Raw genomic sequence first — 25,012 nt, 5'->3', positions numbered from 1 at the left:
CACAGTCACTGCGATCTCACACACTCACTGTAGTGAGGAGAGGGACACAGTCGCTGCGATCTCACACACTCTGTACAGGAGAGGGACACAGTCACTGCGATCTCTCACACTCACTGTAGTGAGGAGAGGGACACAGTCGCTGCAATCTCACACACTCTGTACAGGAGAGGGACACAGTCACTGCGATCTCTCACACTCACTGTAGTGAGGAGAGGGACACAGTCATTGCGATGTAACTCCACTGAATCCTCAGTGTGGGACCTGCTATGTAAAGGATATGGGCTCCTTCAAAGCCTTTTCAGCCACTAGAGGCACTTTGGTTGCTCTGGCATGACAGGCGAGGTCGTAGCACGATCGATCAGCACAGCCAACTATCTCAATCCAGCCCTGCAAAAATAGTGAGAAGGGAGAGGGGGAGGAGAGAGGGTGTGAGAGTGACTCTGTGTGCAAGAGAGCAATATACGTTATCCAATCATTCCTGTCAGTCATTAAAATCTAAATTACAGCAGCTATATCACATGGACTACAGTGGTCCAAGAAGGCAGCTCATCACCACTTTCTCAAGGGAAATTAAGGATGGGCAACAAGTGCTGGCCTAGCCAATGACTCCCACATCCCATGAAAAAAATATTTTAAAAAAATCATTCTAATTATGTTTGCCAGAACTAAATATAGTTTAACTCATGCCTCCGAAAGATATTCATTCAGGGCGGTGTGGGTAAGGGTAGGCTGTTCAATAACCCATTGGGCCTGTTCCTCTATTCACTCAGAGGATGACTGATCTGTACCTTACTTCCATTGAACCTTCTGTGTTTTCTAGCCCTCGCCAGCTTCACTCAAAAAAAAACTATTGCTCTCAGTCTGGAAAATCTGAACTGATATCACCCTGGACTGGGGAGTGTGGTAGTTAACCAGAGTTAGTGTGGTAAAGTTATAGCAGACAAATACCGGGACGGTGGGGGGGAGGGTGGTTGAGAGTGGCTCCTTATAGGGAATGGCGTGCAGTGTTGGGGTAAATGCCAAACCCTCAGGATTGTCCAAGCAATTGAAGATCAATCTCTGGGAGCAACTCAGGGTTGAGGGGGAAGGGGTGGTGGAAAGTGTAATAAAAGGGCCTTCTCCACACATTTCAACATTTTAGTATCGGAGATTGGGGAAAACAACCGTTTGACCGACTGGGGCAGTTGACGCCCAGCGGCCAATGAAAGGGGCAAACCCTTCAGGAAGAGGCGGTCGAGAGGTTTAAACATAAAAACAAACGAAGCTGTTTAGCTCACAGGAAGTGAGGTGGTTAGGGGGCATTTGTTTAACCAGACGGCAAAACGAATCAAAACTCTTCTGCTGCCTGCCCAGCTCCACCCCCCGCCCCCCCCAACCTCTGGGATCTCTCTTAACCGTTTGAGCTTGGCAGCACCAACAGGAACTGTGCTTACGTAAGAAGTTTTGGACTCGGCGTCCCAGCAGTCGCAGGCGTAGTGCGCCATCTCGTTCTCCATGTGCTGCCGAAAACGCAGCTTCCCGGCCGACACGCCCACCTTTACCAGGAAGAGGTAAATCCTTCCGATGAAATATCCGAGCACCGAGTTATTGATGATCCCCTGCAGCGGGAGACAAGTTTGGTTTGGTTAGCACGCGAGTGATGGAGTCCTGGGCAGGGGGGGGGGCGGCGGGGAATCATCACTGTAATGCATCTGGAATACTAACCCCCACTCCCTCCCAACATCTGTATAAGACTCCCAGAACTCCTTCCCCCACCATATGCCCAGGGAAGCCCAGGACGTTTTCTGAAGGCCTTCCAGCTCCTCCAGCCTATTCTGCCATTCAATTAGTTTGTGGCTGACCTCTACCAAGTTCCCCAGTTTTCTTATCCCACCCTGTGAATTAGTTAAACCAAACATTTCTGCACCTGCCCCAGTCCCCTGGACCCAGGGCTGGTGACAATCTCAACATATCGATCGCAATCGAGTTCATCTCCCCTTTTAAGAATCTCAAATCTTTTCTCCGTTTTCAACACACAGCTGTTGAAGGAATGAGTCTTTTTCGCTTTCCAATCTAAAAAGTCATCCAGCCTGGCATTCCTGTGTAAGGACACTGCTCAGCCTGGCGTTCCTGTGTAAGGACACTGCTCAGCCTGGCGTTCCTGTGTAAGAACACTGCTCAGCCTGGCGTTCCTGTGTAAGGACACTGCTCAGCCTGGCGTTCCTGTGTAAGGACACTGCTCAGCCTGGCGTTCCTGTGTAAGGACACTGCTCAGCCTGGCGTTCCTGTGTAAGGACACTGCTCAGCCTGGCGTTCCTGTGTAAGGACACTGCTCAGCCTGGCGTTCCTGTGTAAGGACACTGCTCAGCCTGGCGTTCCTGTGTAAGGACGCTGCTCAGCCTGGCGTTCCTGTGTAAGGACACTGCACAGCCTGGCGTTCCTGTGTAAGGACACTGCACAGTCTGGCATTCCTGTGTAAGGACGCTGCTCAGCCTGGCGTTCCTGAGTAAGGACACTGCTCAGCCTGGCGTTCCTGGGTAAGGACGCTGCTCAGCCTGGCGTTCCTGGGTAAGGACGCTGCTCAGCCTGGCGTTCCTGGGTAAGGACGCTGCTCAGCCTGGCGTTCCTGGGTAAGGACACTGCTCAGCCTGGCGTTCCTGGGTAAGGACGCCGCTCAGCCTGGCATTCCTGTGTAAGGACACTGCTCAGCCTGGCGTTCCTGGGTAAGGACGCTGCTCAGCCTGGCGTTCCTGTGTAAGGACACTGCTCAGCCTGGCGTTCCTCTGTAAGGACACTGCACAGCCTGGCGTTCCTGGGTAAGGACGCCGCTCAGCCTGGCGTTCCTGTGTAAGGACGCTGCTCAGCCTGGCGTTCCTGTGTAAGGACGCTGCTCAGCCTGGCGTTCCTGGGTAAGGACGCTGCTCAGCCTGGCGTTCCTGTGTAAGGACGCTGCTCAGCCTGGCGTTCCTGGGTAAGGACGTTGCTCAGCCTGGCGTTCCTGGGTAAGGACGTTGCTCAGCCTGGCATTCCTGGGTAAGGACGCCGCTCAGCCTGGCGTTCCTGGGTAAGGAGGCCGCTCAGCCTGGCGTTCCTGTGTAAGGACACTGCTCAGCCTGGCATTCCTGTGTAAGGACACTGCTCAGCCTGGCATTCCTGGGTAAGGACGCTGCTCAGTCTGGCATTCCTGGGTAAGGACGCCGCTCAGCCTGGCGTTCCTGCGTAAGGATGCTGCTCAGTCTGGTGTTCCTGTGTAAGGACGCCGCTCAGCCTGGCGTTCCTAGGTAAGGACACTGCTCAGCCTGGCGTTCCTGGGTAAGGACGCTGCTCAGCCTGGCGTTCCTAGGTAAGGACACTGCTCAGCCTGGCGTTCCTGTGTAAGGACGCTACTCAGCCTGGCGCTCCTGGGTAAGGAGGCCGCTCAGCCTGGCGTTCCTGTGTAAGGACGCTGCTCAGCCTGGCGTTCCTGTGTAAGGACACTGCTCAGCCTGGCGTTCCTGTGTAAGGACACTGCTCAGCCTGGCGTTCCTGTGTAAGGACACTGCTCAGCCTGGCGTTCCTGTGTAAGGACGCCGCTCAGCCTGGCGTTCCTGCGTAAGGATGCTGCTCAGCCTGGTGTTCCTGGGTAAGGACGCTGCTCAGCCTGGCGTTCCTGGGTAAGGACGCTGCTCAGCCTGGCGTTCCTGGGTAAGGATGCTGCACAGCCTGGCGTTCCTAGGTAAGGACACTGCTCAGCCTGGCGTTCCTGGGTAAGGACACTGCTCAGCCTGGCGTTCCTGGGTAAGGACACTGCTCAGCCTGGCGTTCCTGGGTAAGGGCACTGCTCAGCCTGGCGTTCCTGGGTAAGGACGCTGCTCAGCCTGGCGTTCTCACAGATCAGAGCTTGCATCATCCAAACCCGAACGTGCGCATATGCAGGCACAAATGTTACCTGTTCCACGGCATCTCCAAGTCGCATCTTTTGTGCTGACTGCCCGCTGGTCTGGGCTTGGCTGGAGTACAATAGTATCTGTAGGTCTGCCACAGTGCCGAACTTGGGGTGATTCTTCTCGTTGGGATCCACAAAATGCTCAATTTCTGCCATTGTGAATTCCCTGAATAACAAGAGGGATATTTAGAGTCACTACTCAAAGATTCTCTTCCTAAACCCCTTTACTTAGTAAGGTGTCTTTCTCTGTCCATTAAGACTCAATCATATTGTGTGGGACCTATGTAGTCCAGACCATGATAGGCCATTCATCAGTCTGTTGGATTTACCTAGGCAATCGACAAATCACCAGATTACTGAAGCTAATTTCACAATTGGGACATGGTAGCGTTTAAGCTCAGTCCTATAACCACTAGGTCCCTGTAAGGGTAAGGAACATAGAAACAGGAGTAGGCCATTCAGCCTTTTGAGACTGTTCTGCCTTTTAATTAGATCATGTGCTCTGCATTAAGACCAGTCATTAAGTGCCTTCAAACATCAACCAAAGACCATTTGGCAGGAAGATGAGCATTATGACATGGATAAGTCATGATCTAATTCAATAGCAGAGCAACCTTGTAGGGCTGAATGGCCTCCTACTGTTTCTTTGTTCTTTCTTTAACATCTACATAATCACAGGAAAGGGCTGGCTGGCCAGAGGAACAGGAAAAGGCCACTCAGCCCCTTGGCTATTCAACAATGTCATGGATGATCTGTAAATTAACTCCATTGACCCACCTTGGATCCATATCCTTTCCTACTCAGTCTAAAATAATCTATCAGTCTCAGGTTTAAACAGCATTCAGCTAGCATTTATTGTTTTTTAATTGAACAGATCTCTTCACTTTTATCACCCTTTGCATGAAGAAGTGTTTCTTAACTTCTCCACTGAATGGCCTGGATCTCATTTTAACGTTATGACCCTCTTGTCCCAGACTTCGCCACCAGCAGAAGTAGTTTCTCTCTATCTACCCAATCAATGTTAAACTCCTGTTGGCCAGCTGAAGGAGAAGGCCAGAAGTCAACCTTTACTCAGTTTTAGATTTATTAACAAAATGAAACATTATAAAAGTATAGCTCATAACTGTAGCGCCCAACACCAGTGTCAATAAATGTTTCTTTATATCATCCAACGACTACTGTCCATCTGCGTACACTTAACCTTAATTGGTACAATTAACAAACAATTCCATTCAAAAACCAAAAATCCTCATTCTAAGCACTCCTTACCCTTCTATATTAGGACAGGGCTGTCTATTGCGCTGTCTGGTAAAGGCGCAGAGCTGGCACACTGATGTCTGTAGCCTAGTCCTTTCATTCTATAAGGAGTCGGGGCGATGACATGGGCATTCAGGGTATAACAGAAAAGGAGAGAAGATAAATAAAACCCATGTCTCTCTCTCTGTTTTAAAACGAATATCACCTTGTTCCTGTGGGAAAACCAGCTACAAGAATGAGCTGGCTGCTTAAAACGTCCTCAAACTACCCAATAACCAAGGCCAGAATTGAATACTTAATTCAACAAGCATGAAAATAACTGATGAAGGACAAAGAGAGAGAGAGAGAGAGAGCGAGAGCGAGAAAGTGAGTGAAAGAGAGCGCGAGTGTGAAAGAGAAAGCAAGAGAGCGAGTGCGAGCTCGAGAGAGAGAGAGAGAGAGAGAAAAGGCCCAACAAATTATAGAGGGGGAGTCATTTACCTGACACGGATGAGCCCTGATCGCGGGGAGATCTCATTCCGAAATGAATTTCCTATCTGAGCAGCAGCAAAGGGAAGCTTTCCCTGATTGAACTCCAGCAGTCGTTTAAAGTTGAGGAAGATTCCCTGGGCTGTTTCCGGCCTGAGGTATCTGGAAATATAAACTGGGGGAGTTTAAAGTCAGTCTCCACGTGGCAATCCACCAAAAGAAACTCACTGTGTTAAAAGAGGCAGACAGATTGACATAAACTCGCCTCCAATTTCTGGTCTACTGTTCCAAGACTTGCATGTGAATGCATTGAATACAACATTTGGTCATCTGCAAGAGACTCTGGGTGAAATGTACAGTCCTTACACTGTACACAGTGGGTATATTGGAATGTACAGTCCTTACTGTGTAGACAGTGGGTATATTGGAAAGTACAGTCCTTACAACGTACACAGTGGGTATATTGGAATGTACAGTCCTTACTGTGTACACGGTGGGTATATTGGAAAGCACAGTCCTTACACCGTACACAGTGGGTATATTGGAATGTACAGTCCTTACTCTGTAGACGGTGGGTATATTGGAAAGTACAGTCCTTACACCGTTCACAGTGGGTATATTGGAATGTACAGTCCTTATTGTGTACACGGTGGGTATATTGGAAAGCACAGTCCTTACACTGTACACAGTGGGTATATTGGAATGTACAGTCCTTACACTGTACACAGTGAGTTTTATACAAGGGGAGGTAGTGGTATAGTGGTATTGTCACTGCACTAGTATTCTAGAGACCCAGAGTAATGCTCTGGGGTCCTGGGCTCAAATCCCACCTTGGCAGACTGAAATTTCAATCTCAATATTGAATTAAAAATCTGATGATGACCATGAAACCATTGCAGATTGTTGTAAAAATCCATCTGTTTCACTTATCCATCTGCTGTCCTTACCTGGGCTGGCCCACATGTGACTCCAGACCCACAGCAATGTGGCTGACTCTTAAATGCCCTCTGAACAAGGGCAATTAATGCTGGCCCAGCCAGCAATGCCCACATACCATGAACGATAAAAAAAGGATTACTTAGGATATACAGCCAGAAATAGGCATTTGGCCCAAGCAGTCTGTGCTGGTGTTTGTACTCCACTAGAGCCTCCTTCCATCCTTCCTCATGTCAATCTATCAGACTAATCATCTATTTCTTTATTATGTGCTTGATTCCCTTAAATGGATTCTTACCCAGGCATGTTGCCTCCTGGTCCAATGGATGTCTGGAACATCAGATTGAAGGAGATGGGAGGAGATAGGTCGTTCCCGGTGACTGGGGACTTGACGTTGTATTTCACAAACAGATCCGTTAACTCTTGTTGACTGTAATTATCCAGCTAATAAGGAAAATAAACAAAATTAATTACCATTCCTTTGTGATACCTGTTTGGTTGAGGACGTAGTCATCATGTCCACGATGTGCAAAGATTAATGGAAGTCTGGAATTCATTCCCCCAAAAGGCTGCAGATGCTGTGACAATTGAAGCTTTCAATATTGAGATTGATGGATTTGCGTTGGGCGAGGGTGTTAAGGATATGGGACAAAGTTGGTAAATGGAATTCAGATTAACAGATTTGTCACGATTCGTTGAATGACACAGCAAATCTGAAGGGGCTGAATGACCTTCTCCTGTTCCTATGGTATGGGAAGAATACTCTGCTCTTCTTCCATCTGTGCCTTAGGATGTTTAGTGGCCAAATAAACCAACAGAGCAGGGTAAGCTGCGCTCCAGTGGAAGTGAACCCCTTCAAGGTAAGGAATACAAGGGGAAAAATTAAGGGTGGAGCGGGAGAAATGAAGGAAACTTGTGAAACCTACGCTCCAACAATACATCTTTAAAAGAGCCATGATCTTACTGAATGGCGGAGCAGACTCGAGAGTCCGAGTGGCCTACTCCTGTTTCTAATTCGTATGTTTGTAAATCCAAACTGTGCTGCACTGATGCCCAGTAATGGACATGTGACACTGAGCACGCCCCAGGCGGGATGATCCATGATAACATGATAGCCCACAGCAATGGACACCGCTGAGTGGAGTAAAATAGCAGGGCCAAAAGGAGCTAAAACAAACTTGAGGTTAAGGAGAGTGAAGCAGTTCCTTGTACCTGAGTGATGATGTTTTCCATCTCTGCTTTCTTCTCTGCTGAACATTTCTTATCAGACATCAGTTTCTGCAAATGAGCTACAACGGAAGATGATTAAGGGTCATCAAAATTGTACTGGCAACATTGTATCTTGTTTCAATAAGATCACCTCATTCTTCTAAACTCCAATGGGTATTAGGCACAACCTGTCTAACCTTTCTTCATAGGACCAGCCCCTCATCCCAGCCAGGGCCTTTGGGGGAAGAGGTGGGGACTTCAAGGAAGGGGGATATGACTGGGCTTTTAGGGAAGTGGTGGTGGTGGGTGGTGGGTGGGGGGGGCTGGCCAATGGGTAAAGCCTGGGCTAGATTCTGAACTGCTCTAGCAAAGGATCAGCACAGACATGATAGACCAAATGGCCTCCTCCTGGCCATGATATCCAGGGCCAAAATTCACTGAGACAAGGAGAGTGCCACCAACAATTTGTTGCTGCATCTCCCATCCCCAGAGTCAACCAGAGCTCAATGTTGCTTTTAAGCATCTGGAAGGTCACGGATTTGTTTTTATTAATTTACAGGATGTGGGCATTGCTAGCTGGGCCAGCATTTATTGCCCATCCCTAGTTGCTATTGAGAAGGTGGTGGTGAGCTGCCTTCCTGAACCTCGCAGTCCCTGTGGTGTAGGTGCACCCACAGTGCTGTTAGGTGCAGGCAACCAGAGCATTCATAACTTAACCCAGCCCGCACACAAGATGGAAACCATTACCTTTCAACAGATGGTCAGCACGGAAACACTCGCCATTCTTCAGGTCCTTCACCATGTAGTCAGCAAACTTATCCACGTGTCCAGAGGTTCTACAACACAGGTCACCAAAGCTCAGTGCCAGAATGTTTGCAATACCACACTCACTTTCATAAAATCTACCAGCCTTCTGAACCTGTAAAACAGCCCCTCTTGAAAGTAATGGGTTAAATGCAACCCTGTATTAATTCTATCAATGCCCACCAAATAATCTATTTTAAAAAAACAAGTCTGCAACACCTCCCACACGCTATCTGGGCAATTCAGCTATAAAGTGCTTGAGCACAGAGATACGTGACAGGGGTCACCACTGATACCACAGCCCAGAGTGTCAACCACGACTCAGTGGGTAGCACTCTTGCCTCTGAGTCAGAAGTTTGTGGGTTCAAATCCCACTCCGGAACAGAACACAGAGTCTAATGTCACTCCAGTGCAGTACTGATGGAGTGCTGCACTGTCTGAGGCACAGGTCTTTTGGATGAGATGTTAAACTGAGGTCCCCACCTGCCCTCTCAGGTGAATGTAAAAGATCCCTTGGAACTATTTCAAAGGGGAGGTATGAATAATTATCCTTTAACCAACACCATCAACAAAATATTACCTGGTCAATATCTCATTTCTGTTTGGGGGAGCTGGCTGTGCACAAACTGGCTGCTGCATTTCCCACATTACAAAGTAAGAAAAGGACCTCATCACCTGTAAAGAGTTTAGGAAGGCTTGCGGTGGTGAAAGGCGCTATATAAATGAAAATCTATTTTCATTAAGGTTTCTTTATTTTTGGCAGGATGGTCAATGTGTCACAGGTTGTGGGTTTTACACACTTTCAGGAGTTTCTGCAACAGTTAATGTAAACAATTGGAGGAAGGATGCTCAACACAAATGAATAATTGTATAAACAAAACTTAGATGTAGGACAAGAGCGCTCACAAGGAGAAAGGAAACTTGGACAAACTACCTGAGAACAGCTCCTAAGACTAAGACTCCAACTCCCAGGGGTTCTGAGCTCCAGGATTAACAGTCTAACTGATCTGTCTGCTGGACCATCAATGAAAGTGTTCAGTGAAGGTTATTTTGAAATAATATCCCCTTTGTCTTTGGCTGCTCACTAACCGTTGATTTGCATCCTCCCTCCCAAAACCGGGAGAGGGGACTGGGTATCCATTTCCCATCCTGATACTGAAACCAAGGACCATGACCATGGCCTGTCCTTGGTTCCTAGCCGGCACGACAAAGTCGAACAGCAGCCCCAGGCCTGGATCACGAAGGCTCACCACCTTCAGATTAAGTCTTTCTTAAAAAAAATGTTTTTTTTTAATTCATTCATAGGATGTGGACATCACTGGCTAGGCCAGCTTTTATTGCCCATTCCTAACTGCCCTTGGTCAGAAGGCATTTAAGAGTGATTGCTGTGGATCTGGAGTCACGTATAGGCCAGACCAGGTAAGGACAGCAAATTTCCTTCCCTAAAGTACATTAGTGAACCAGGTGGGTTTTTATAACATTCGACAATGGCTTAATGGTCATCGTTAAACTTTTAATTTGAGATTTTCATTGAATTCAAATTCCACCATCTGGCGTGGCAGGATTCAAACATTATGCTGGGTCTCTGGATTACTTTAGTCCAACAACAATACCACTACGCCATTCACCTCCCCATTCTACGTGGCAAAGCATTATCAAGATGTCACAGCTCCTCTGGACCCACCACCTGTTTCCTGAATTGTCCCATTATCAACCCCTCCTGCCTTTTTGTCCTCCAATCTAATTAATATTGGAGAAGCTAAGAATGTTCTCCTTAGAGAAGAGAAGGGTTGAGAGGAGATTTGATAGAGGTATTCGAAATCATGAGGGGTCTAGGCAGAGTAGATAGAGAGAAATTGTTTGCACTGATGGAAGGATCACAAACCAAAGGTCACAGACTTAAGTTAATTATCAAAAGAAGCAATGACAACATGAGGAAAACCTTTTTTATGCAGCAAGTGGTTAGGGTCTGGCATGCACTGCCTGAGGGTGTGGTGGAAACAGGTTCAATTAGGACTTTCAACAGGGAACTGGATAATTATCTGAAGAGAAAAAATTTGCAGGGCTGCGAGGATAAAGACAGGGGAGCGGACTAGCTGAGTTGCTCATGCAGAGTGTCGACATGGACAGGCTGAATGACCTCCTCCTGCTTTCTAATCGTTCTATGATTCTACTTACTTCAGGACGGGTTCAGGAGTCAGCATCGTGCAGTCAATCTCCAGAATCTGCTCCTCCTGGATGAAGTGTTGCCGCCAGATCTGGAGGATGTTGTTCTTCAGAGCACAGCCAACAGGACCAAAGTCATACAATCCACTCACACCTGGCCGAAGTGCAATTAGATCCCATTTACATTAACATACTGGGTGCAACTTCCTCCCTCATCTCGCACCATGATTTCTCCCACACTCTCCCCAGAGTTGGGGCTCTGACAGTCCACTCCCATCTCAGTCCCATTGAGTAGTGTTGGTACTGGACAATTACAGGAGTGTAGTGATTATGTTACTGGACCAGAGTCTTGGATTAATGATCTAAAGAACCGCAGTTCAAATCCCACTTGGGGGAAGTTTTGGAATTTGAATAGTTTTTTTTTTAAACCTGGATCAGAAAAGCTGGTCTCAGTAAAAGTAGTGATGAAATTGTCAGCTTGTCATAAAAACCCAACTGGTTAATTAATGTCCTCTATCAAAGAAGGAGAATTACCCAGGCCAACATGGCTGACTCTCAACTCCCTTCTAAAGCAACCTCGCAGCCCACACAGTGGTATCAGGACAATTAGGGACGAGCGATAAATGACGTTCTTGCAGTGATACCCACATCTCCACTTTTTTTTAAAAAGGACCAGCCACCTATGCTTACGTGTTCCAACTCCACTGTGGCAAGTGGGAATGGGAATTCAATCAATTAATCTGGGGATGCATGGGTCAGCACCAAGAAGGTAGCTGAAATGATGAACCCAGCCAGTTCGCTGATGCTCCCCCAGGGAAAGTATTTTTAGGGCTGTGTGGCAAGAAACCTGCCCCTCCTTTACCAGATTCTTAACACAACCAGAGCAGCTAGGGATGGGTAACAAACACAGGAGACACCCAAGAAATACGTTCTTGCGACCAGGCAGGAATGAACTTTGTGACTTGCAGTGTAAAAGGAGATCTGTGCTCAGCTGGATTGCTGCTTCACTTTTACATGTTTCGTTCCCTCCCTTAGCCCAGGATGCCTTAAACACTTTTTTATGTCTTTCATGGGATGTGAGTGTCTTTATTGCCCATCCCTAGTTGCTCTTGAGAAGGTGGTGGTGAGCTGCCTTCTTGAACTGCTGCAGTCCATGTGGTGTAGGTACACCCACAGTGCTGTTAGGGAGGGAGTTCCAGCAACAGTGAAGGAACAGTGATATATTTCCAAGTCAGGATGGTGTGTGGCTGGGAGGGGAACTTCCAGGTGGTGGTGTTCCCACCTTTCGGCTGCCCTTGTCTTTCTAGGTGGTAGAGGTCGTGAGCTTGGGAGGTGCTGTTGAAGCAGACTTGGTGAGTTGCTGCAATGCATCTTGTAGATAGTACACACTACTGCTACTGTGGGACGGTGGTGCAGGGAGTGAGTGTTTAAGGTAGTGGATGGGGCATTGATCAAATGGCTGCTTTGTCCTGGATGGTGTCAACCATCTAGGCAATTGGAGCTGCACTCATCCAGGCAATTGGAGAGTATTCCATCACACTCCTGACTTGTGCCTTGTAGATGGTGGACAGACTTCAGGGATTCAGGAGGTGAGTTACTCGTCACAGGGTTCCTAGCCTAATCCTGCTGCTTTATATGGCTGGTCCAGTTCAGTTTCTGGTCAAAGCTAACTCCCAAGATGTTTATAGCGGGGGATTCAGCGATGGTCATGACATTGAATGTCATGGGGAGATGGTCAGATTCTCTCTTGTTGGAGGTGGTCATTGCCTGGCACTTGTATGGCACGAATCAGCCTAAGCCTGAATGTTGTCCAGGTCTTGCTACATGAGGGCGTAGACCTCTTCAGTATCTGAGGAGTCACGAATGGTGCCGAACATTGTGCAATCACCAATGAACATCCCCATTTCTGAACATACAATGGAGGGAAAGTCATTGATGATGCAGCTGAAGATGGTTGGGCCTAGGACACTATCCTGAGGAATTCCTGCAGTGATGCCCTGGAGCTGAGATAATTGGCCTCCAAAAACCACAATCATCTTCCTTTGGGCTAGGTATGACTCCAACAAGCAGAGAGTTTTCCTCCTGATTCCCATTGACTCCAGTGTTGCCAGGGCTCCTTGATGCCACACTTGGGCAAAATGCTGCCTTGATGTCAAGGACAGTCACTCTCACCTCACCTTTGGAGTTCAACTCTTTTGTCCTTTGTAAGAGTAGTCTTTTGGACTAAGGCTGTATTGAGGTGTTTGATCAGCTGAGGAAGCTCAGATCATGGGTTAAACAGGAAGCCTTCCTGATCTCACTGGACAGACTTTTTACCCCCTGAGCTTTCAGGGTAATTTGTGAAGCTGGTGCCAGGAGACAAAAAAAAGCCATGAAAGCTACATTGCTGCCCATCAGAGAAGGAAATCTGCCACACCAAGCAGGTCTGGCCTGCCCGTGATTTCTGTCCCATAGCTGATGGTTGACTCTGAATGTCCAACAAGGGAGAGGCAATAACTACTGTCTCAGCCATGTCACCCACACTCCAACTGGTCGCAGGTAAATAGTCAGCCCTGCTGTCTCCTCAGGGACCTTACTTTGTTACCCGTAGAGCAACAAAGACCTGATATTACTCTGTAAGGAAATGAAGGATTAAATACTTACCTATTGTTAGATTAATCCAGTTTAACAGATTGGAAAGGACCAGGGCATGGTTTCAAGTTATGTAAGAGTAGACTGGAAGGTCAGTGGTTCTTTTCCCTGAGTAGTGAGTCTCTGGAATACAATGCCCGCCAGTACATGAATGCTGAATCTTCGAAAGGAAGCTGGGCTGGTTACTGACTGGGGCAGACATAGCATCAAGGTGGCAAATGTCTTTATAGAGAACACTTGGTCAGTGTGATCTGGATTGGTTTCAATTGCCTGGGGGCCAGGCAGAAATTTAACAGTCCGTTTCTCCTATTGGCCCTGAATTCTTTCTCTCCCAGGAGACTGCATGGCAGTGGGGGAAAAGGGATCTCTAGTCACCACACTCTGGGCCAGGCTTGATAGATTAGCTGGCCTTTGCCTGCCTATCAATTTTGTACATTTATACAAATGCTCACTTGCCCCAAGATTGGCCCCCCTACCTCCATATATAGCAAAAGCCTGGTCGTAGAAAAATCTCCTCTTTAGTGTGTCCTCCATTTTTGTTCGGTCAACTATGTCATCCTTCGGCTGCAGAGCCAGCTCCTGTGGGAAAAGGACAGATGGGAGGCTGAAATAAGAGCAAGTCAGTGAGGCAAAACAATTGCTATGATTTTATATTGTTCCTCTCTGAATCATTCAATGTAGAACACACATCAAACATACAGAAAGACTCCTAACCAATACCACCCTTGTTTAGCATTGACATAAGTGAAAACTGCATTGCAGAGTAGCATGTACATGCAGCGATTCTCATACACCACAGTGAGAGTGTACACAGTGATTCCCATATTCTGCAGCGAGTGTACACCTAGCGAATCTCATACACTCTCTCTGTGGTGTATGCCCAGTGATTCTCATACACCAGTGAGAGTGTACACCTAGTGGTTCTCATACACTAGTGAGAGTACACCCAGTGATTCCCATACACTAGTGAGTGTACACCCAGTGATTCTCATACACCACAGTGAGAGTGTACACCCAGTGATTCTCATACACCAGTGACAGCGTACATCCAGTGATTCTCATACACCACAGTGAGAGCATACATCCAGTGATTCTCATACACCAGTGAAAGTGTACACCCAGTGGTTCTCATACACTAGTGAGAGTACACCCAGTGATTCTCATACACCACAGTGAGAGTGTATACCCAGTGATTCTCATACACCAGTGAGAGTGTACACCCAGTGGTTCTCATACACCAGTGAGAGTACACCCAGTGATTCTCATACACTAGTGAGTGTACACCCAGTGATTCTCATACACCACAGTGAGAGCTTACACCCAGTGATTCTCATACACCACAGTGAGAGCATACACCCAGTGATTCTCATACACCACAGTGAGAGTGTACACCCAGTGATTCTCATACACTGCAGGGACAGCACATACTCAGTGGTTCTTATATATCGTAGTGAGAGTGTACACCCAGTGATTCTCATAAAGGGGCAGCCTTAAATATAAGAAATAAGAGGGGAGAAGGGTAGCATGGTGTGGAAGTGATTCATTACAGGGCTTTCTCTTGCTGTGGCCAGTGTCATATTGATTTGTGGCCAACAGGCAGATTGCGGTTCATACCTTAGCCTCCAGGATTCTTTTACGAGCTTTAAGTTCTGCCACAGCTTTATCGACATCCACCTGTGGAGAATTCTCTGCTTTTAGCTTCCGAACAAGTTCTCCCTGGAAAGGAACGTTAGAGAGCTGATTGAGACCATGTTGGATCCATGTAGACTCACAGCTGGAAGCTGCGGATTTCAACAACACTCCCACCCGACTAGAGAACAAAGTCACGTTGTGCGCAGGGAACTCAGACTGGTACACACTGTGTGCAGATAGTGAAAGGAGTGAATACTCAAGGTGATGGATGGGCTGCTGGTCAAGTTCACAACTGTTTAAAGGCAGTTCTTTTGGAGAGGAGTTCCTGCAAAAATTCTACCTGAAGAAAATCCAGTTAATCTTGGGAATGAGGTGGATCAAGTGTTAGGAGGGGAACATTTGGAAGACAGTGATCATTGTATCATAAGATTTATGTTATCTACAGAAAAGGACAAGGAGCAATCTAGGGAAGAATAATTAACTGGGGGAAAACTAACTTCAATGGGGTTCGAATGGATGCCTTTAAAGATGGGATGGCTCAGGCACAGTCAATGTACAATCCCACGAAGGAGAAAGGTAGGCAAAGTTCCCTGGATGACAAAAGATCATGTTACACCCTTGTTCAAAAAGGGTGCGAAGATAAGCCCAGCAACTACTGGCCAGTCAGTTTAATTTCGTTGGTGGGGAAGCTTCTATGAGTGTTAATTCAGGATAAAATTAATAGTCACACTTGGTAAATGTGAGTTAATTAAGAAAAGCCAGCATGGGTTTGTTAAGGGAAAAATGTGGTTAAATAACTCGCTTGAGTTTATTGATGAGTTAACAAAAAAGGTTGATGAGGGTAATACTATCGATGTGGTGTACATGGACCTCCAAAAGGCATTCGATACAGTGCCACACGACAGACCAGTGAGCAAAGTTAGAGCTCATGGAATAAAAGGGACAGTAGCAACATAGGTATGAAATTGGCAGAGTGACAGAAAACAAAGAGTAATGGTGAAGAGTCGTTTGTTGGACTCAAGGAAGGTTTATAGTGGAGTTCTCCAGGGACTGGTGTTAGGACTCTTCCTGATATTAATGATCTGGACCTGGGTGTACAGGGTACAATTTCAAAATTTTGGTTGATATGAAAGTTGGAAGTATTGTGAACAATGAGGAGGATGGTGTAGAACTTCAAAGGGACATAGACAGGTTGGTGGAATAGGCAGGCAAGTGGCAGATGAAATTTAATGCAGTGAATTGTGGAGCGGTTCATTTTGGTAGGAAGAACATGGAGAGACAATAGGGTAAAATTCTAAAGGGCATGCAGGGGCATAAGGACCTGGATGTAGATGTGCAAGAAATTATTGAAGGTGACAGGATAAGTTGAAAGAGTGGTGAATAAAGCACACAGCATCCTGCACTTTGTCAACAGGGTCATAGAGTACAAAAGCAAGGAGGTTATGATAAACCTGTGTAAAACACTGGTTCGGTCTCAACTGGACTAATGCATCCAGTTCTGGGCACCACACTTTAGGAAGCTTCTGAAGGTGTCGGCATAGTGGTATTATCGCTGAACTAGAGACCAGAGACCTAGGGTAACGCGCTGGGGACCTGGGTTTGAATCCCGTCACGACAGATGGTGGAATTTGAATTCAGTAAAAATCTAGAAAGTCTAATGATGACCATGAAACCATTGTCAATTGTTGTAAAAAAAAATCTGGTTCACTAATGCCCTTTAGGGAAGGAAATCTGCCTAGCAAACCACTCAGCTGTATCAAACCACTACAAAGCCTCAAAAAATGAATGAAACTGGAAGGACCACCAAGGCACCAGTAACGACAACAGCAAACACAGCCTTGTCGACCCTGTAAAGTCCTCCTTACTAACGGCTGGGGGCCAGTGGCAAAATTGGTAGAGCCATCTCACAGGTTGGTCAAGCAACAGCCTGACATAGTCATCCTCATGGAATCATACCTTACAGATATGTCCTGTCCCACTGGCAGCACGGTGGTATACAGTCAGGAGGGAATTGCCCTGGGAGTCCTCAACATCAACTCCAGACCCTATGAGGTATCATGGCATCAGTTCAAACATGGACAAGGAAACCTCCTGCTGATTACCATGTACCACACTCCCTCAGCTGATGAATTCTCCATGTTGAGCACCACTTGGAGGAAGCACTGAGGGTGGCAAAGGTGCAGAATGTATTTTGGGTAGGGACAATGTCCACCAACCAACAGTGGTGGCTCAGTAGCACCACTACTGAACAAGCTGGCCTAAAGGACATAGCTGCTAGACTGGATCTGTGGCAGGTGCTGAGGGGTCCAACAAGAGGAAAAACATACATGACCAACCTCACCAACCTGCCTGCCGCAGATGCATCTGTCTACGACAGTATTGGTAGGAGTGACTACTGCACAGTCGGTGGCGATGAAGTTCCGCCTTCACATTGAGGATACCCTCCATCGTTCTAAATGGGATAGATTTTGAACAGATCTAGCAACTCATCCATGAGGCGCTGTGGGCCATCAGCAGCTGCAGAATTGTACTCGAGAACAATCTGTATCCTCATGGCCCAGCATATCCCCCTCTCTACCATTACCATCATGCCAGGGGATCAACCCTGGCTCAATGAAGAGTGCAGGAGGGGATGGCAGGAGCAGCACCAGACATACCTAAAAATGAGGTATCAACCTGGTGAAGCTATAATACAGGACTACATGCGTGCCAAACAACATAAGCAACAAGTGATAATCAGAGCTAAGTGATCCCACAGCCAAGGATCAGGTTTAATCTCTGCAGTCCTGCCACATCCAGTCATGAATGGTGGTGGAGAATTAAACAACTCACTGGAGGAGGAGGCTCCACAAATGTCCCCATCCTCAATGATGGAGGCCCAGCACATCAGTGCAAAAGATGAGGCAATAGTACTGAAGACTTGTGCCCCAGAACTTGCCACGCCCCTAGGTATTCCAGTACAGCTACAAAACTGGCATCTACCAGGCAATGTGGAAAATTGCCCAGGTATGTCCTGTACACAAAAAGCAGGACAAATCCAACCCGGCCAATTACCGACCCATCAGTCTACTCTCGATCGTCAGCAAAGTAATGGAAGGGGTCATCAACAGTGTGATCAAGCGGCACTTGCTTAGCAATAACCTGCTCACTGACAGCCAGTTTGAGTTCTGCTAGGGCCACTCAGCTTCTGACCTCATTACAGCCTTGGTTCAAACATGGACAAAAGAGCTGAACTCCTGAGGTGAGGTGAAAGTGACAGCCTTTGACATCAAGGCAGCATTTGACCAAGTGTAGCTTCAAGGAGCCCTAGCTGGAGTCATTGGGAATCATGGGGAAAGCTCACCTCTGGTTGGAATCTTACCTAGCACAAAGGAAGATGGTTGTGATTGTTGGAGGTCAGTCATCTCAGCTCCAGGATATCACTGCAGGACTCCCGCAGGGCAGTGTCCTTGGCTGAACCACCTTCAACTGTTTCATCAATGACCTTCCTTCTATCATAAGATCAGAAGTCGGGACTTTCGCTGATGATTGCACAATGTTCAGCACCATTCACGAGTCCTCAGATACTGAAGCAGTCCATGTCCAAATGCAGCAAAGCCTAGACAAATCCAGGTTTGGGCTGACATGTGGCAAGTAGCATTCACACCACACAAGTGCCAGGTAATGACCATCTCCAACAAGAGAGAACCCAACCATCGCCCCTTGACATTCAATGGCATTACCATCACTGAATCCTCCAATATCAACTTCCTGGGGGCTTACCATTGACCAAAAACTGAACTGGACTAGCCATATAAATACTGTGGCTACAAGGGCAGGTCAGAGGCTAGGAATCCTGTGACGAGTAACTCACCTCCTGACTCCCCAAAGCCTGTCCACCATCTACAAGGCACAAGTCAGGAGTGTAATGGAATACATTTGCCTGAATGAGTGCAGCTCCTACAACACTCAAGAAGCCAGACACTATCCAGGGCAAAGCAGCCCACTTGATTGGCACCACATCCACAAACACTGACTCATTCCACCACTGAAGCACAGTAGCAGCAGTGTGTACCATCTATAAGATGCACTGCAGGAATTTACCAAGACTCCTTAGACAGCACCTTCCAAACCCATGTCCACTACCATCTAGAAGGGCAAGGGCAGCAGATAGATGGGAACACCACCACCTGGAAGTTCCCCTCCAAGTCACTCACAATCCTGACTTGGAAATATATTGCTGCTCCTTTATTGTCGCTGGGTCAAAATCCTGGAACTCCCTCCCTAACAGCACTGTGGGTGTACCTACACCACATAGACTGCAGAGGTTCAAGAAGGCAGTTCACCACCACCTTCTCAAAGGCAACTAGGGATGGGCAATAAATGATGGCCTAGCCAGCGAAGCCCCCATCTCGTGAATGAATTTTTAAAAATCAGAGAGGATACAGAAAATATTTATGAGCATGGTTCCAGGGATGAAGAACTTCAGTTACTTGAGTAGATTGGGGATGTTGGGACTGTTAAGAGAAGATCGAGAGGAGATTTGTTTGTGGGATTCAAAATCATGAGGGGTCTGGCCAGAGTAGATAGGGAAAAACTATTCCCAGTGATGGAAGGATTGAGAACAAAAAGGCACAGATTTGTGTTAACTGGCAAAAGAAGCAATGGAAACATGAGGAAAATGTCTTTTAACCAGCGAGTGGTTAAGATCAAGAATGCATCGCCTGAGAATGTCAACTGAGACTTTCAAAAGGGAATTGGATCATCACCTGGATAAGGAAATAATTGCAGGGCACTGGGTGAATTGCTCCTTCAGAGGGCCAGGGTAGACACAATGGGCCGAATGGCCTCCTTCAGTGCTGCAACCATTCTACAATTCTAATCAGGTGGCATAACCTTTGGGAATAATTCTGTCCAGCTTTGTGAAGCTCTGTATAAATTGAATGACAGCCAAGACTGCATTTACACTGCACCTGGAATTTTGTCTGATCTTGCTCTTAAAAAATACAGACTTGCTTTTCTGTGGCATCTTTTACAACCTCAGCACATTCCACAGCTTTTGACAGCTGAGTTAAGTGCTTTTTTTTGGAAGTGCTGTAATACAGGAAATTGAGCAGTAAATTTACACATAGTAAGCTCCTACAAACAGCAATTAAATAATAAGACTGATGTTAAGAGTAATTTCGGTTAAGGAATAAAAATTGGTCAGGAACTGGGTAGGACTCTCCTGCTCTTCGTCGAAATTCTTCTGTAAGATCTTTTACATCCACACGAGAGGGCAGACAGGAACTTGGCTTGAACCACAGCTCTACATGCACACAGTCGTGGTGTGCACAAGGTATGGGCACATCATTATCACAGGCCTAGGGCACATCTAGCATAGAGATATGAAAGAAGAAAGGTGGGACGGAAGGGGAGGAAAAGGAAGTTCAGGGCAGTGTGTACAGTAAAGAGACCACGTGATGCCCCTGCAAAGGTGCCCTTTGTACACCTGAAACAAAGTAGGTAACATTGTGTGACCTTCAGATACAGCTCCTATTAACAGACTGTCGATATGTCGATAGTTCTGTCGAAGGGTCATGAGGACTCGAAACGTCAACTCTTTTCTTCTCCGCCGATGCTGCCAGACCTGCTGAGTTTTTCCAGGTAATTCTGTTTTTGTTGTCGATATTCAATGGTAAACACAGTACATGATTCCTCATAGTAACTGGGAGCACATCATTATGATATGATTTTATGGTACATCATAACTGGGGGGGCGCAATGAACACGATATTACAGTATATTGTAACCGTAAGATAACCGGGAGAACAGTGAACACAATTTTACTGAACACCGTAATTGGCCCACAGAGGACAGGGGAATACAGCACACCGTAGCTGGGAGCAGAGGACATGCTGATACAGCACCCTGTAACTGGGAGCACAGAAGAGATGATATTACAGCACATTGTAACTGGGAACACAGAAGAGGAGGTTACAGCACACCGTAACTGGGAGCACAGAAGAGATTATATTACAGTACATTGTAACTGGGAGCACAAAGGAGATGATATTACAAGACATTGCAACTGGGAGCACAGAGTTGGTGATATTACAGCACACTAACTGGGAGCACAGGGATGATATTGCAGCATATTGTAACTGGGAGTGCAGGGGGATGATATTACAGCACATTGTAACTGGGAGTGTATGGGAGATGATATTACAGCACACCGTAACTGGGAGCACAGAGGAAATGATATTACAGCACATTGTAACTGGGAGTACAGAGGTTATGTTACAACACACCGTAACTGGGAGCACAGAGGAAATGATATTACAGCACATTGTAACTGGGAGTACAGAGGTTATATTACAACACACTGTAACTGGGAGCACAGAGATGATGATATTACAGCACACTGTAACTGGAAGCACAGAGATGAGGACATTACTGCACATTGTAACTAGGAGCACAGAGGAGATGATGTTACAGCACACCGTAACTGCTACTTCCACAGAGGAGATGATATTACAGCACACTGTAACTGGGAGCACAGAGGAGATGATATTGCAGCGTATTGTAACTGGGAGCGCAGAGATGATATTAGAGCACATTGTAACTGGGAGCACAGAGGACATGATACTACAGCACACCACAAATGGGAGCACAGAAAAGGTTACAGCACACCGTAACTGGGAGCAAAGATGACGATGTTACAATATCGCAAAAAACAGATTCTCTAGTCATTACCACATTGCTGTTTGTGGGAGCTTGCTGTGCACAAACTGGCTGCTGTGTTTTCTACATTACAACAGTGACTACACTTCAAAAGTACTTAATTGGCTATAAAATGTTTTGAGTGGTCATGAAAAGCACCACATAAATGCAAGGCTTTCTTTTTGATCGCTGCTCTTTTTTGGATTAAAAATCCACTGCAAAGATAATGGAGATTGAAACGAAAAGAAAGTGAAGATTCAGAAGACACATCACTGAAAATGTACAACCAGGCAGCGATTGTGTGCGATCACTGAACAGAGAATGCAGTAAAAGCCAAAACCAGACAGTCACAGGGCAGGGTGAGGCTGCAGCAATCTGTTGAAGGAGGGAAACGTGGCAGGGGGAGGAATCTGCAAATTGAAACTGCAGCAGGCGGGATATGCTGATATTCTACTCAGTCTGAGTTCACATCGCACTGAGAAACACATGCGGCAGGACTGCAGAATCAATCAGTCACACAATCACAGGCACACAGTGCGTTCTGAGCAGCTCAATCTCAGTAACAAAGGAGAACAGGGTAGAGCAAAGTCTAATTTAAAACAAAAATCTCAGAGCACTTCATTTAAAACATTGGAAAGGAGACAATCATTTGACTGGAATTCAGCTTAATTTAAAATATCACCTCAATCAATCCGAAGAGACATGCTACACCCTCATAAGTAGCTCAATGGATTGATTTCAACATTACCTCAAAACTAGACTGTCCCTAATCACTGCTATCAAATGTTCGTATGTTTTGCTTTGTCCCACTCAGATTGTAGTGACTGCTCTGAATTCATCATTCATTCCCATTACACACTTTGGAAAATAGACTGGGTGAGAACAAATTTTCAAATCATTAAGACCACAAGGAAAATACTTTTTTCCCCAAAACTAATATAAAAAACCCCCAAAATTTGCCACCCCAGAACCAACATTTCTAGCAACTCGTAACATCAATGTCACTATAAGCCAGATGAGAATTTTTTTGATATATACAAGACAACAATGGATAAGGTCACAGACAATGTAAGCAGTGCTCTCCTGCCTCTGGGTCAGTAGGTTGAGGATTCAAGCCCCACTCCAGAGACTTGAGCACAAATTCCAGTACAGTACTGAGGGAGCGCTGCATTGTCGGAGACACCGTCTTTCAGATGAGACGTTAAACCAAGGCCCCATCTGCCCTCTCAAGTGGACATGAAAGGCTCAGTGATAGCGTGACACTATTTAAAGCACAGGGGAGTTCTCCTCGGTATCCAAGGCTAATATTTATCCTTCAATTAATAGATTATCAGTAATCACATACTTGTTTGTGGGAGCTTGCTGTGTACAAATCAGTTGCCACATTTCCTACATTACAACAGTGATTACACTTCAAAAAGTACTTCATTGCCTGTCAAGCTTTTTGGCACGTCCTGAGATTGTGAAAGGCACCGTAAAAAATGCAAGTGTTTCATTTCATGCAAAAAGGAAAGGATTTGCATTTATTCTCCAAATTACTGACTGAATTGTTCAAATAAAAACACACATAAGCAGCTATAAATGGATGGTCTTGAGCATTCAGCAATCCAGCACCGAGTAAGTAAATGAGTGAAATGTATGAAATTAGCTCACTTGTTTTTTATTTCACATTCAGTAATTATCATAATCAGACTAACAGATTAGACTCGTCATCGGGCTGGGCTGAATGGTCCTCTGCAGCCAAATGTACGCTGTGATAGAGGGGCATTTACAGCACAGGAGGCCATTCAGCCCTTCGAGTCCATGGTGACTCTCTGCAGAGTAAACCAGTCAGTCTCACACCCCATCCTATCTCTCCCCCCCACCTCAGGGGTTGTATCGTCAGCGAATGGGAGCAGTGTTTCCTTGTCCACCTTATCCAAATCTGTCATTATCTTGTGCACTTCGCTCCTAGGAGAACAACCCCAGCTTCTCCAAATGCCTGATTCCGCCCCCCACACCCCCTGAGCCAGACTGGGTGGATCTGCTGTGTGGCCCAATGCACGCTGCCCGGCCTCTCTCCTACCTGCTCCCGCACCGCCTGCCTCAGCGGCGCCAGGACCTGCTCCTCGCTGCCCGCGTCTCCCTCCATCCCGGCGGCCAGGCGCTGCCACAACGGCTTCTGCTTCTGGAGGCCCGCGGCTGACACACACACCGTCCTGGGCCGGCACAGCGCTCCGGCAAACAGCGAGTGCAAGGCAGCGGCGGCAGCGCGACTGCGGGCGGCCAACCGGAGGAGCATGAGCCGGTGAGGGGGGGGTGGGGGAGGGAAGAGGAGTAGGGAAAGAGAGAGACAGCGCTGCCGCCGGACGGAGGCTGAACTGCAGCAAGAGGATGATGTAATCAGCTCCGTGGAGGTGGGTGGGGGGTGGAGACAGCGCTGCCGCTGGGGGGAGGCCGGACTGCAGCAGGAGGATGATGTAATCCGGATATCGTCGAGGAGGATTTAGGGATAGAAATCAGGGAGGGGGACTGTGATATATTTGAACAAATTAGCATTGAGAATGAGGAGGTATTAGTGGGCTTTAAAGTGGATAAACCCGTAAGCACATATGAGATGTATGTGAGACAAGGGAGGAGATTAACATTAATTACTTGACATTAATTTTCAAATCCTCTCTGGCCACAGGAGAAGTTTATGCAAGAAGGGTAGTAGGGATAAACCGGGTAGTTACAGGCCAGTGAGTCTAACATCAGTGGTAGGGAAGCTTTTGGAAAAAATTCTGAGGGACAGAATTAATCTCCATTTGGAGGCAGGGATTAATCCGGGATAGTCAGCATGGCTTTGTCAGGGGGAGATCTTGTCTAACAAATTTGAATTTTTCGAGGCAGTGACTAGTGTAGATGAGGGTTGTGTAGTTGATGTATTCTACGTGGGCTTCAGTAAGGCTCTTAACAAGGTCTCACATAGGAGACTGGTCAAGAAGGTAAGAACCCATGGAATCCAGAGCGTTTTGGCAAATTGGATCCAAAATTGGCTTAGTGGCAGGAGGCAGAGGGTGATGGTCGAAGATTGTTTTTGTGACTGAAAGCCTGTGTCCAGTGGCGTACCGCACGGTTCAGTGCTGGATCCTTTGCTGTTTGTAGTGTACATTAGTGATCTAGAAATGAATGTAGGAGGTATGATTAGTAAGTTCACAGATGACACAAAAATTGGTGGTGTGGTACATAGTGAGGAGAAAAGCCTTAGACTACAGGACGATATAGACGGGCTGGTCAGATGGGCAGAGCAGTGGGAAACGTAATTTAATTCTGAAAAGTGTAAAGTGATGCATTTTGGGAGGA

General features: G+C 46.7%; 1 protein-coding gene across 1 annotated transcript in view; it reads right to left on the bottom strand.

Moving 5' to 3' along the window:
• The window catches only part of gars1 (glycyl-tRNA synthetase 1), a 46,585-nt gene extending 22,594 nt beyond the window's left edge, over positions 1 to 23,991 (bottom strand). The window contains exons 1-11 of the mRNA XM_041184889.1: positions 23,754 to 23,991; positions 14,990 to 15,091; positions 13,852 to 13,954; positions 10,757 to 10,898; positions 8,522 to 8,610; positions 7,778 to 7,854; positions 6,864 to 7,009; positions 5,642 to 5,791; positions 3,908 to 4,070; positions 1,434 to 1,598; positions 280 to 387 (exon numbers count right to left, since the gene is read on the bottom strand). Of these exons, the coding sequence (XP_041040823.1) occupies positions 280 to 387; positions 1,434 to 1,598; positions 3,908 to 4,070; positions 5,642 to 5,791; positions 6,864 to 7,009; positions 7,778 to 7,854; positions 8,522 to 8,610; positions 10,757 to 10,898; positions 13,852 to 13,954; positions 14,990 to 15,091; positions 23,754 to 23,969 (1,461 nt within the window). The 5' untranslated portion in view covers positions 23,970 to 23,991. The remainder of the gene's footprint in view (positions 1 to 279; positions 388 to 1,433; positions 1,599 to 3,907; positions 4,071 to 5,641; positions 5,792 to 6,863; positions 7,010 to 7,777; positions 7,855 to 8,521; positions 8,611 to 10,756; positions 10,899 to 13,851; positions 13,955 to 14,989; positions 15,092 to 23,753) is intronic.
• Positions 23,992 to 25,012: the final 1,021 nt, after the last annotated feature.

This window comes from Carcharodon carcharias, chromosome 3 (assembly GCF_017639515.1).
Source record: "Carcharodon carcharias isolate sCarCar2 chromosome 3, sCarCar2.pri, whole genome shotgun sequence".
Taxonomy (NCBI): Eukaryota; Metazoa; Chordata; class Chondrichthyes; order Lamniformes; family Lamnidae; genus Carcharodon; species Carcharodon carcharias.
Note: the sequence above shows the minus strand (reverse complement) of the source record. Positions and strands in the feature narration are given on the sequence as shown.